The 11,318-nt window shown below is 49.1% G+C and overlaps 2 protein-coding genes across 6 annotated transcripts; both read left to right on the forward strand.

Moving 5' to 3' along the window:
* Positions 1-290: 290 nt before the first annotated feature.
* Positions 291-3,921, forward strand: LOC100280448 (uncharacterized). The gene is made up of 10 exons (NM_001153368.1): positions 291-656; positions 1,812-1,983; positions 2,093-2,228; positions 2,333-2,546; positions 2,697-2,840; positions 2,931-3,038; positions 3,111-3,207; positions 3,284-3,412; positions 3,511-3,643; positions 3,751-3,921. The coding sequence occupies exons 1-10, from the start codon at positions 342-344 to the stop codon at positions 3,914-3,916; spliced, it is 1,614 nt and encodes a 537-aa protein (NP_001146840.1). The 5' UTR covers positions 291-341; the 3' UTR covers positions 3,917-3,921.
* Positions 3,922-4,282: 361 nt separating this feature from the next.
* LOC100216601 (uncharacterized) lies at positions 4,283-7,335 on the forward strand. 5 transcript variants are annotated; one of them, XM_008656234.4, is made up of 5 exons: positions 4,283-4,748; positions 4,827-4,927; positions 5,016-5,140; positions 5,211-5,715; positions 5,814-7,335. In XM_008656234.4, the coding sequence occupies exons 1-5, from the start codon at positions 4,547-4,549 to the stop codon at positions 7,149-7,151; spliced, it is 2,271 nt and encodes a 756-aa protein (XP_008654456.1). In that variant the 5' UTR covers positions 4,283-4,546; the 3' UTR covers positions 7,152-7,335.
* The last annotated feature ends 3,983 nt before the right edge of the window (positions 7,336-11,318 follow it).

Genomic DNA, 11,318 nt, shown 5'->3' on the forward strand with positions numbered 1-11,318 from the left:
TGTCACTGACACGCGGGACGGGCAGCGCAGCCGGAGAGGTGGAGAGTGGACACTCACGGCTCACGCCCCCGGCGCCCTCCTGAAAATGCGAAAACCATATCCACGCCGCGTGGGCCCTGTGCCAATCCAAAACCGCCACGTGCCATATCCGGTGATACGCCTCCCCGGCCTCTCGTGTCTCGTCGTCTCCCTCTCCCTCCACAACGGCATAGCTGCAGCAGCCAAGTCCTCTCCGCTCTCTTCGCCGCCACCGCCGACAAATAACCGCCGCAATTCGAAGCAAGAGAGCCGCACCAGGAGAAGATATAGTGAGAGTGAGAGCCCGAGGAGGGGGTGGCGCGATGGGGCTCTCGGGCGCGACGATCTCGGCGCCGCTCGGCTGCTGCGTGCTGCGGTGCGGGGCAGTTGGCGGAGGTAAGGCCCTGAAGGCGGACGCGGAGAGGTGGCGGCGGGCGGGATGGAGCCGACGCGTTGGCGGACCGAAGGTGAGGTGCGTGGCGACCGAGAAGCACGACGAGACGGCGGCGGTCGGGGCGGCAGTGGGCGTGGATTTCGCGGACGAGGAGGACTACCGCAAGGGCGGCGGCGGCGAGCTGCTTTACGTGCAAATGCAGTCAACCAAGCCCATGGAAAGCCAGTCCAAGATCGCTTCCAAGGTGATTAGATTGCCAACACTAATTTGCTAATCATATTTGGAGTTTGTTCTAGTGATCGTGATTAACGTGTGAAGGAAAAAAATAAATTATAGGTTTCGCCCCCCTTTATTGTGCTGGTATTTGGAGATTTATTTACAGGATGGAATCCAGAACATCATGCACCTACTGAATATTACCTTTTCCGGTAGAAAAAAGAAAACATAACCAATGTTTAGGGCACGACAATACTGCACGTTTCAATATGAACCACGTTGTCCTGCAGCCGTACTTCACCTGCGTTGGCTACAGCTACAAGGATGTTCACTGGAAAGCAGGGTGATCGCCTAGCGGTAGGCAACGCGTTTCACCTTCCTGGCTGGTTTTGCAGTCTAGATGTTTCGAGCCAGTAGATTGACATAGTTTGCCCGTTTGGAAATGTATGTAAATTAAATATTCTGGAAATGTATTTCATGAGAAAATGGCAGTACCTCATCAGGAACTGTCATAACACTAAATCTACTGTGGTTCGTGGGAACAAAGACTGCTCACATACTTCTCTGGACTATTCTACTTATACGAACTACAGTGCCAGGCACCACATTAACGACCGTTATTTTTTTGTGCGCACTAGTTCCTTACATTGTATGAGTATGACAGTAGCTTGTTGCCTGATCACACAGTAATGTTGAGTTCTCTGGATTGTACACGCATGAGCATCATGTCATTTCCAGTCCAATGTCACTGCTGACTTGCTATAATTTGAGCAGTCAAGTGGAGTACTCTAGCTAGGCACAGGCAATTCCACAAAACCTGGAATTTTGTATATGACTGCACAGAACAGAAGAGCTTCCTTGTATAGCGCTCTTTCTTTTTTTCCTTCTGTATCAATACAAGTTGTGCAGATCTCCTGCCGACCGTTAAAAAAACCCGCAGAGCTTCAAATGGAGCCTTTGTGCCATTATTTTTTTTATACGGAATACGTGGGCCATAAACTATGCACCCCACCAGCGCTATCCTTATTTTTTCTTCATAAAAAAACTATTTTGCTTCAGGGCGAGGTAACCAATGTTCAACTTTACATGGCATCAGTCTTATTTTATATAAAAAAGTGCTAACAGTCTATTCTGTCTTTGTATCCTAAGGAAAGTTAACTGTGGTCTTATGTTCTGTTTGCAGCTATCGCCCATATCTGATGAAAATACAGTGCTTGATTTGGTTATCATTGGTTGTGGTCCAGCTGGTCTTTCTCTAGCTTCAGAGTCAGCTAAGAAAGGTCTCACTGTAGGTCTCATTGGGCCTGACCTTCCATTCACAAATAACTATGGTGTGTGGGAGGATGAATTTAAAGGTATTCTGTTATTTGCTTGTTGAATGCAGAGTGCCTGCATAACATCTCTGTCAGTGTCAGCCCAACTTAACATGATGATATATACTTTTTTCTCTCGTCTACTGTCCAGATCTCGGTCTAGAGAGCTGTATCGAGCACGTCTGGAAGGATACTATTGTCTACCTAGACAATAACAAGCCGATACTGATTGGCCGTTCTTATGGCAGGGTGCACCGTGACTTGCTCCATGAGGAACTGCTGAAAAGGTAAATCTTCATGTGGTAGTTAGAATTGGGACTCAGAAGTGTCTTTTCCATGCATGGTGGTATATAATATAATTGACGAGTAGCAACACTTGAATAATTCGCAGATGCTATGAAGCTGGCGTGACATACCTGAACTCCAAAGTGGACAAGATCATAGAATCTCCAGATGGACACAGAGTAGTCTGTTGTGACAAGGGTCGCGAGATAATTTGCAGGCTTGCCATTGTTGCTTCGGGGGCAGCATCTGGTAGGCTTCTAGAGTATGAGGTTGGGGGTCCCCGTGTTTGCGTGCAGACTGCATACGGAGTAGAAGTTGAGGTACACCAAGACTCAAGAATCTGTTCATTTTTTTTTATTGCTTGCACAAATTAGACAGACCAGTTTGCTCAATAAGTCTCTAGTTGAAATTTTCAATATATCATTTATGTGCTAGATCTTCGTTATTTCAAAACTGTTTGAAAATTTCAGGTGGAAAATAACCCATATGATCCTAGCTTAATGGTTTTCATGGACTACAGAGATTGTTTCAAAGAGGAATTCTCACACACTGAACAAGAAAATCCCACTTTCCTGTATGCTATGCCCATGTCACCCACACGAGTTTTCTTTGAGGTCGGTACAGAGTTTTTGTTACCTCTGTGATTAAGCAACCCGCGCTTCCCATCAAATTCTCAAAATTTGTGACTAAATACCTTATCACAGGAAACATGCTTAGCTTCTAAAGATGCTATGTCTTTTGATCTACTTAAGAAGAGGCTGATGTATCGGTTGAACGCGATGGGAATTCGTATCCTGAAAGTTTATGAGGAGGTAAGAGGGTCTACAATTCTTAATTCTCACACATTATATTCTGAAAATAAACTGAAATGTTCTCGGTTTAAGGAATGGTCCTACATTCCTGTTGGAGGGTCCTTACCAAACACAGATCAGAAAAACCTTGCATTCGGTGCTGCAGCAAGTATGGTGCATCCTGCAACAGGTACATACGAATCATCAATTTTTTGCACACCAGTTTCCTCCTAGCTTATATTGACAACTTTTCACAAAATACATAGGGTACTCAGTGGTCAGATCTTTGTCTGAGGCTCCAAGATATGCTTCTGTGATATCGGACATCTTAGGAAATCGAGTTCCTGCAGAATATATGCTCGGAAATTCACAAAATTACAGTCCATCAATGCTTGGTAAGCATTTTTCTGGTATTTATTCAAGTTGGTTGGTTCGGTTCTACTGTGTAAAGGTTCAGACAAGTTAGCGAAACTATTATAATATGATGTTTCAGCATGGAGAACACTGTGGCCTCAAGAGAGGAAACGCCAACGATCCTTCTTCCTTTTCGGATTAGCGTTGATAATCCAACTGAATAATGAAGGCATACAAACATTCTTCGAAGCCTTTTTCAGGGTGCCGAGATGGTAGTCGCACTTTTTACCTTGTCTCAGTTGGTCTTCAGAGAAATTCAGTGCGCTGAAGGCTACTACCTCCATGAAGTTTTTGATAACCACTATTTTTCCTTGAACAGGATGTGGCGAGGATTTCTTGGCTCGACCCTTTCATCCGTCGATCTCATACTATTCTCATTCTACATGTTTGCGATAGCTCCAAATCAATTGCGAATGAACCTTGTCAGGCATCTCCTCTCTGACCCAACTGGCTCATCCATGATCAAGACCTACCTGACCTTATAAAACCATTTGCACCAGGCTGCAAGAACTCTTAGAAACTGTACAGTTTTGTAGTTGTACATAAGTTAGAGAGGATCTGGGGGGTTACTTGGCGGCGGATCTAGGGGTTAGCAGCAATGCTATAATACACTGTAAATCTTTTATGGTTGCTATGGTGATTGGATAGAGAAGCACACCGTGTTGTGCACGATGGAAGAATAATAAGAGAGATCAGGTGATGGTCATGGTTCCTGCATTGGCCAATTTTAGGTTGCATTTGCTGTTTCAAGGCTTCTTACATGTCCAATCAATTACACCCTTATTTTAGGTTGCTCAATGCCAATTTTCTTGTGGAACAATATTTGCAAAAGCAAAAAAGGGAAAAACATAATTGGATGTGCAAGAATAGTATGAGGCTGTCCTTGCTCCTGCGCCATGGCATTTAGCTGCAAGATGTTGGGGAAGGAGAAGACCTGTAGGAGACTAAGGTTGGAGGCAAGGGAGAGAAAGGAAGGAGGGCAGGAGGAGAGGCGGAACAACCCGTCTCCCTCCATCTCTCTACCTTCTTCTCCTGCGCCCCTATCCATCGCTCGCACCACCCACTGACCGGCCGGCGGCATCCTTATTACCATAACATCACGGGACGGTGGCGCGATGCAAGGAGGCCCACTGAGCCCGGATGAGTACTGGGTGATATCGCCGCCGGCGCTGCTGCACCAGCCGGCGTCCACCATCGTCGTGGCCATCGACCGGGACCGGAACAGCCAACTGGCCGTGAAGTGGGTGGTGGACCACCTCCTCTCCGGCGCCTCTCATATCGTCCTGCTCCACGTGGCCGTCCATTACCACACGACCCGTACGTCGTTCATCTCCCGTACCCATTTCGCCAGTGCAGCAGCAGCAGCTGAGCTCTGGTTTGCTTGGACATGCGCAGATGGGTTCGCCATGGTTGAGACCACGCAGGGTGCGCTGGAGGCTGAAATGAAGGAGATCTTTGTCCCCTACAGAGGATTCTTCAACCGGAATGGGGTAAATGTAATAACAACAATAATGCAAAAAACATCCAAAACGTATCAAGATGATTATATTGTTGGTGAAATCGTATCGACGCTGCTGCTGCTAGCAGGTGGAAGTATCCGAGGTAGTATTGGAAGAGGCAGACGTGTCCAAAGCCATTCTAGGTTACATCACTGCAAACAAGATCCAGAGCATTGCGCTCGGCGGAGCCAACAGAAATGCGTTCACCAAGTATTCTTTTTTTTTCCCCATCATTTCTTTTTCGTCCAGATTGCACCGTCTCAGCTCTCGCCTCGGGCAGGAAATTCAAGAACGCGGACGTGCCGTCGACCCTGATGAAGTGCGCTCCAGACTACTGCAACATCTACGTCGTGGCCAAGGGCAAGTCCGTCAATGTCAGGCTCGCCAAGTGCGGCGTCCCGCCGATGCACACTGGCGCCGACATCGCTTCGGACACCGACTCCCTCCGGGAATCGGTGCTCTACATGCGACGCGGCTCCAGGGGGCACCTGCCGCGGGTGACGCCTGACGCCTGGCGCTCCATTGACGGGCGCACACCGCCGGAGCTATCCACGCGGCCACTGTTCCGCGAGCGCTTGCTCTCGTCATCGGCCACCACCAAGAACTTTGTCGTCCTGCCAGGAAAGGACAACTTCGAGACGTCCTCCCGCTCGGCGAGACACGACTCGTTAGGCGGCGACCTCGACTTCGGCCCGAGCACGCGCTTCTCCTACATAGACTTGGGCGAGAACCTCGATATGTCCACCACTCTCCCCGCTCTGGAACCCATGTCACCGGCCACCGGCGTGAGTCATACGTTCAATTCGTACTTGTTTGATTTCTTGCTATCCACCCTTGTCCCTTGCTGCTGACGGCTGACCTACGACATGTGGCGCGGATGCAGGCGCAGCGGGATACCGAGGCCGAGATGCGGCGGCTCCGGTTGGAGCTCAAGCAGACCATGGACATGTACAACGCGGCGTGCAAGGAGGCCATCAACGCCAAGCAGCGGGCCAAGGAGATGCATATGATGAAGCTGGAGGAAGCGCGTCGGCTGGAGGAGGCCAGGAACGCCGAGGAGGCTGCTCTGGCAGTGGCCGAGATGGAGAAGGCCAAGTGCCGCGCGGCCATGGAGGCCGCCGAGGCGGCGCAGAGGCTGGCTGACCTGGAGGCGCAGCGGCGCCGCAACGCCGAGGTGCGCGCGCGCCGGGAGGCCGACGAGAAGGTGCGCGCTCTGGATGCCATTTCCAACCACGACTTCCGGTACCGCAAGTACCACATCGACGAGATCGAGATGGCCACGGAGCGCTTCTCCGACGAGCTCAAAATCGGCGAGGGCGGCTACGGCCCCGTCTACCGCGCCTCCCTCGACCACACCCCCGTCGCCATCAAGGTGCTCCGGCCCGACGCGCACCAGGGGAGGAAGCAGTTCCTGCAGGAGGTGGAGGTGCTCAGCTGCATCCGCCACCCCAACATGGTGCTCCTCCTCGGCGCATGCCCGGAGTACGGCTGTCTCGTGTACGAGTACATGGACCACGGCAGCCTCGAGGACCGGCTGTTCCGTCGGGGCGGCACGCCGCCGCTCGCGTGGGCCCAGCGGTTCCGGATCGCGGCGGAGATCGCGACGGCGCTGCTGTTCCTGCACCAAACGAAGCCGGAGCCGCTGGTGCACCGGGACCTGAAGCCGGCCAACATCCTGCTGGACCGCAACTACGTGAGCAAGATCAGCGACGTCGGGCTGGCACGCCTGGTGCCGCCGTCGGTGGCGGACAACGTGACGCAGTACCGGCTGACGGCGACGGCGGGCACCTTCTGCTACATCGACCCGGAGTACCAGCAGACGGGCAAGCTGGGCGTCAAGTCGGACATCTACTCCCTCGGCGTGCTCCTGCTGCAGGTGGTCACCGCGCGGCCACCCATGGGGCTCACGCATCACGTCGAGAAGGCCATCGACGCGGGCACCTTTGAGCAGATGCTCGACATCACCGTCAAGGACTGGCCCGTCGAGGAGGCGCTCGGCTACGCCAAGCTCGCGCTCAAGTGCACGGAGATGCGGCGGAGGGACCGGCCGGACCTCGCCACAGTCATACTGCCGGAGCTCAACCGGTTAAGGAACCTCGGCCACGCGTACGAGGCACGCATGAGCGCCGCCAGGGCCAACGGTGGAAGTGGAGAGAGTGGTGCCCAGATCAGCGGGGACTCGACAACGGTGGGTGGTTCATGGGAAACGGCGGACAGCTAGCGGGCGGTCCGGTGATCGGTGTGGCCGGTGGCCCGGATGAGTCAGTTAGAGAGCGAGCTTTTTTTTTGATACGGGGGAGTTAAAAAATCCAAAAATCTTGGTGTATGTACAGTTCTGTCTATGAGAAATACTAACGCGTCTTGCAGTGCTGCTGCCTGCTGCCTCATCCTTTTGAGGGTCGTCATCCATGATCCATTTTTTTATTCTGTTGGCCCAACCTAGAAATTACGATTGCGTTATAATCGATCATCCTTTTTATTTGTCGTGGTTTAGTTAAAAAATAAACTAACGGCGACAAATATTCAAGAACATAGGTAGTATAGATCTAGTCTCTTATGAGAATTAAGTTATGTTTGGTAGAATATATCTGAGAAGCTAGTGAAAAGAAACTTCTACTTATTATCATTACCTATTCTTAGATTATTTTAAGAAGCAGCTGAACCTAGGACTAGATATTAAACCAACTCAGCTCAATCGAGTTCGAGTTGGCTCGTTTAGCTCGTAAGCGAGAGAGAAAAATAATATATATTTGTTAGCTAGAAGGGGAAGGTTCCAGTCAAGATTCCGGAGACATCGTTACTGTTAGAGGTCCGGTGCACCAGCCGAGACTAGATCTGAGCAAGATTCAACAAGAGCTAGTTGGAGGTTTTGGCTATAAATAGCCCCTTAACGAGCATCCTCTCTTCTCCATGTCACCAAAGACACCAAAGTGTCACCTAGCACATCATTCCTACGTATTAGAGAAACACACCAAAGTGATCTGAGTGCATATTCTTGTGAGATAGAGTTTGTGCTGCTGTGTGTGCTCGTGTTCTTGTTCTTTGGTGGTGTTCTTGTGCTCTTGCTACATTCTACTCCTCCCTCTTGTTGTTCATTGGAGTTTTAGCTCCCATAAACTTGTGTATGACTGCAAGAGACTCTGATCTGTGGAGACTGTTGGGGGCCTTCGGCTTACGAAGGTCCTCAAAAACAGGATTTAACAGTATTTCTGGAGTTTAATGTGTGAACAGGCATCTTCGGACTCAAGTCGGTATCATAGCAGACCAGAATATTACGAAGGTTGATACAGCGCCGAAGGTGTGAGCAGGAAAGCTTCGGCATGATAGCAACAAAATGAAACCGACTTAAGGATGAAAAGGCTATTCAGACCTCGATAGATTACAATAGAATTATTATCAAATGTAAAGGGCATGAATGTAATTTTGCATAGGCTGTGTCCTGTGCCTATAAATAGGTGGACAGTACCCCCGTACTGTTCACGCTGATTTGGCATTCGCTTTTGCGTCACGCTTGTACTTTTATCCCCTTCAAGTCGAAGGTACATTTGTAATTCGACGTTATTTCTGTTTACATATGATAATAGTATATAATTGTTTATGTTGTCCTTTATATTTCTTACAATTCATCCTTCGTCACTGCATAGTATATTTATGAAGGTACGCCCTTCATGGCCTTCGTCCGAAAACCATTATGTCCTAAGGGGAATAATGCTTCGAAGGACGAAGGACTAAATCGATTAACATTTTCTATGTTGCCTTGTTCTTAACTCATAGCATTTAAGAACAAGTCCCCAACAGAGATCCTTGTGAGGAGAAAGAGGAAGAATTATGGCCTCAAATTGATCATTGGACCACTTGGGAAGGGTTGAGTGCAACCCTCGTTCTTTGAAAAACCACAACGTGGATGTAGGTAAGTATTTGAGGCTTAGCCAAACCATGGTAAAAATCGTGGTGTCTTGTGTGCTCTACTTCTCTACGATTTGCTCTTCCTCCCTTACTCTAAGTTCTTGATCTTCACTTGACTGGGAACTGTGTTGGTGCCCTTGACTATGATTGCTTCTGTCTTCACTTTGACTGGGATTGTGAATTGTCCTGACATGCCTCGGATGAAGCCTCCTCTGAAGCCCCTGGTCATCTCAGAGCACATGTAGGCTTCCTCCCTTCTTTGTCGGAATTCATTGTCGGCTCTGATATATTCATGCATCTTTTGGAGAAGCTTCTACAGGGTTTGAGGGGGCTTTCTAGCAAACTATTGTGCCATTGGGCCTAGGCGAAGTTCCTTGATCATGGCATCAATGACGATCTCATTTGGCACTGTTGGTGCCTGGGCTCTGAGGCGCAAGAACCTTCGGACATATGCATGCAGATATTCTTCGTGATCCTGTGTGCACTAGAACAAAGTTTGAGCGGTCACTGGCTTCGTCTGAAATCTTTGAAAGCTAGTGACTAACATATCCATCAATTTCTGCATGATGTGATTGTTCCTGGCATGAGAGAAGAATATCAGGTTTGAGCAACACTCCTGACTGCCATGACAAAGGATTTTTCCATGACAGCCATGTTGCCCCCATATGTTGATATGATCGCCTCGTAACTCATCAGAAACTGCTTCGGGTCTTAGTGGCCATCATACATGGGTAGATGAGTTGGCTTGTACGAAGGTGACCATGGGACAACCTGCAACTCTGTAGCTATGGGGGAAGCATCATCAAAAGCAATGTTATCATGGTGAAAATCATCATACCACATGTCATCATGGCTGGGGCCTTCTTGACGAAGGTCTCTTTGTCGTGGTTTGTGCCCTTGCTCAGTATCATGTGCAATATGTCGCATTTCCTCGGTTGCTTCATCAATCTTCTTTTGGAGCTCAGCCAACCGAAGCATCTTTTCCCTTCTCTTTTCCACCTATTGATGGATAGCTTCCAGGTTGCTGATTTCTTGGTCTAGCTCTTCGTCTTGTACGGAGTTGGGCTAGTGGCATTCCTCTTCTGGCTTCAGGCCTCCCTTAGAAGGATCCCATCTTGATTGGTGCCCAGGGGAGCAAGGACAACCCCTGGCGCCGTTGTCTTCTTCGGCGGTATGACGAAGGTGCTTGCAGAATTCTCCTGACGAAGGTGGTCGTTGAGTTCACCGGAGGTGGGCGCCAATGTTGGTCACTTGTTTTCGATCACTATACATAATAAAAAACAAGGCAACACGATATTAATAAAGATAGATGATCCTCGTCTTGAAGAAGTTGTACCTTCAGGATAACTCCTTCGGCGACGAAGTTTAAGTGTTAGGTGAATAAATGAACATACAATGAATATAAAAGAGTTTGAATATTATAACTCAATTAAGATATCTTCATGATATATTCATCCTTTCGTAAATTAACATTACAATGGTACCTTTGGCACTTGTGGAAAGAATTACAATGAAGGTGTCTTGGAGAGAAAATTACACATCAATTGTACAGTCCACCGTCCCCCGCTTTATGCAGGCACTGTTCATCGAATTATAAAAGGCGACTTTCTCGTAGTGCAAAACTAAAAGCACATCTGAACCTGCTTTTAGCGGCTTTCAGATGTAGTTTTGAAAGGGAAATGTGCCTTTGGGTCATTTCTAAGTATTTTGGTGATTTAGTGTCCAACACAAGTGCTTAAGTGTTGATCTATGCAAAGTGGTGGACAAAGTGCAAATCAAGTCAAAAGGTATGTTTCTAGACTTAGTATATTGTTTTATGGACTGATGTATTGTGTCTAAGTGCTGGAAACAGGAGAAATCAAATTGGAAAAGAGATGGCCTTGTTCAGCCAAAGTATGCTCAGTCTGGGTGCACCAGACTGTCCGGTGCGCCATATTGGCTCAGGCGAACTTGCTGCTCTCGGAAAGAAATTAACGGCGTACGGCTAAAATTCACCGGACTGTCCGGTGAGCCAACGGTCGACCGGTCCAACGGTCGGCCGCGCGATCCGCGCGGGACACGTGGCCGAGCCAATGACTAGTAGGGGGCACCGGACTGTCCGGTGCGCCAACGGCTCTAAGGCTGCCAACGGTCGGCTTCGCCAAATAAGGAAGGAAATCCGCACCGGACAGTGTCCGGTGGTGCACCGGACTGTCTGGTGCGCCAGGCGACATAAGGCAAGAAATGCCTTCCTGGAATGCTCTCAACGGCTCCTAGCTGTCTTGGGGCTATAAAAGGGACCCCTAGGCGCATGGAGGAGTACACCAAGCATTCTCAAAGCATTCCTAAGCACTAAGACATCGATTCCGCGCTTTTGATTCCTTGCGATAGCAATTAGAGCTCTAGTTGAGTTGTGAACTCATTGAGTCGTGTTGTGAGCTCTTGTTGCGACTTGTGTGCGTGGTGTTGCTGTGATTTCTTGTCTTGAGTGTGTGGCTCATCC

This window comes from Zea mays, chromosome 8 (assembly GCF_902167145.1).
Source record: "Zea mays cultivar B73 chromosome 8, Zm-B73-REFERENCE-NAM-5.0, whole genome shotgun sequence".
NCBI classification, from domain to species: domain Eukaryota; kingdom Viridiplantae; phylum Streptophyta; class Magnoliopsida; order Poales; family Poaceae; genus Zea; species Zea mays.

Coding starts and splice junctions, on each gene's coding strand:
- LOC100280448 (NM_001153368.1), top strand. CDS start 342: ATGGGGCTCTCGGGCGCGACGATCTCGGCGCCGCTCGGCTGCTGCGTG. Junction 657..1,811: donor AGTCCAAGATCGCTTCCAAG/GTGATTAGATTG, acceptor TTCTGTTTGCAG/CTATCGCCCATATCTGATGA. Junction 3,413..3,510: donor TTACAGTCCATCAATGCTTG/GTAAGCATTTTT, acceptor ATGATGTTTCAG/CATGGAGAACACTGTGGCCT.
- LOC100216601 (XM_008656234.4), top strand. CDS start 4,547: ATGCAAGGAGGCCCACTGAGCCCGGATGAGTACTGGGTGATATCGCCG. Junction 4,749..4,826: donor CGTCCATTACCACACGACCC/GTACGTCGTTCA, acceptor GGACATGCGCAG/ATGGGTTCGCCATGGTTGAG. Junction 4,928..5,015: donor TCAACCGGAATGGGGTAAAT/GTAATAACAACA, acceptor TGCTGCTGCTAG/CAGGTGGAAGTATCCGAGGT.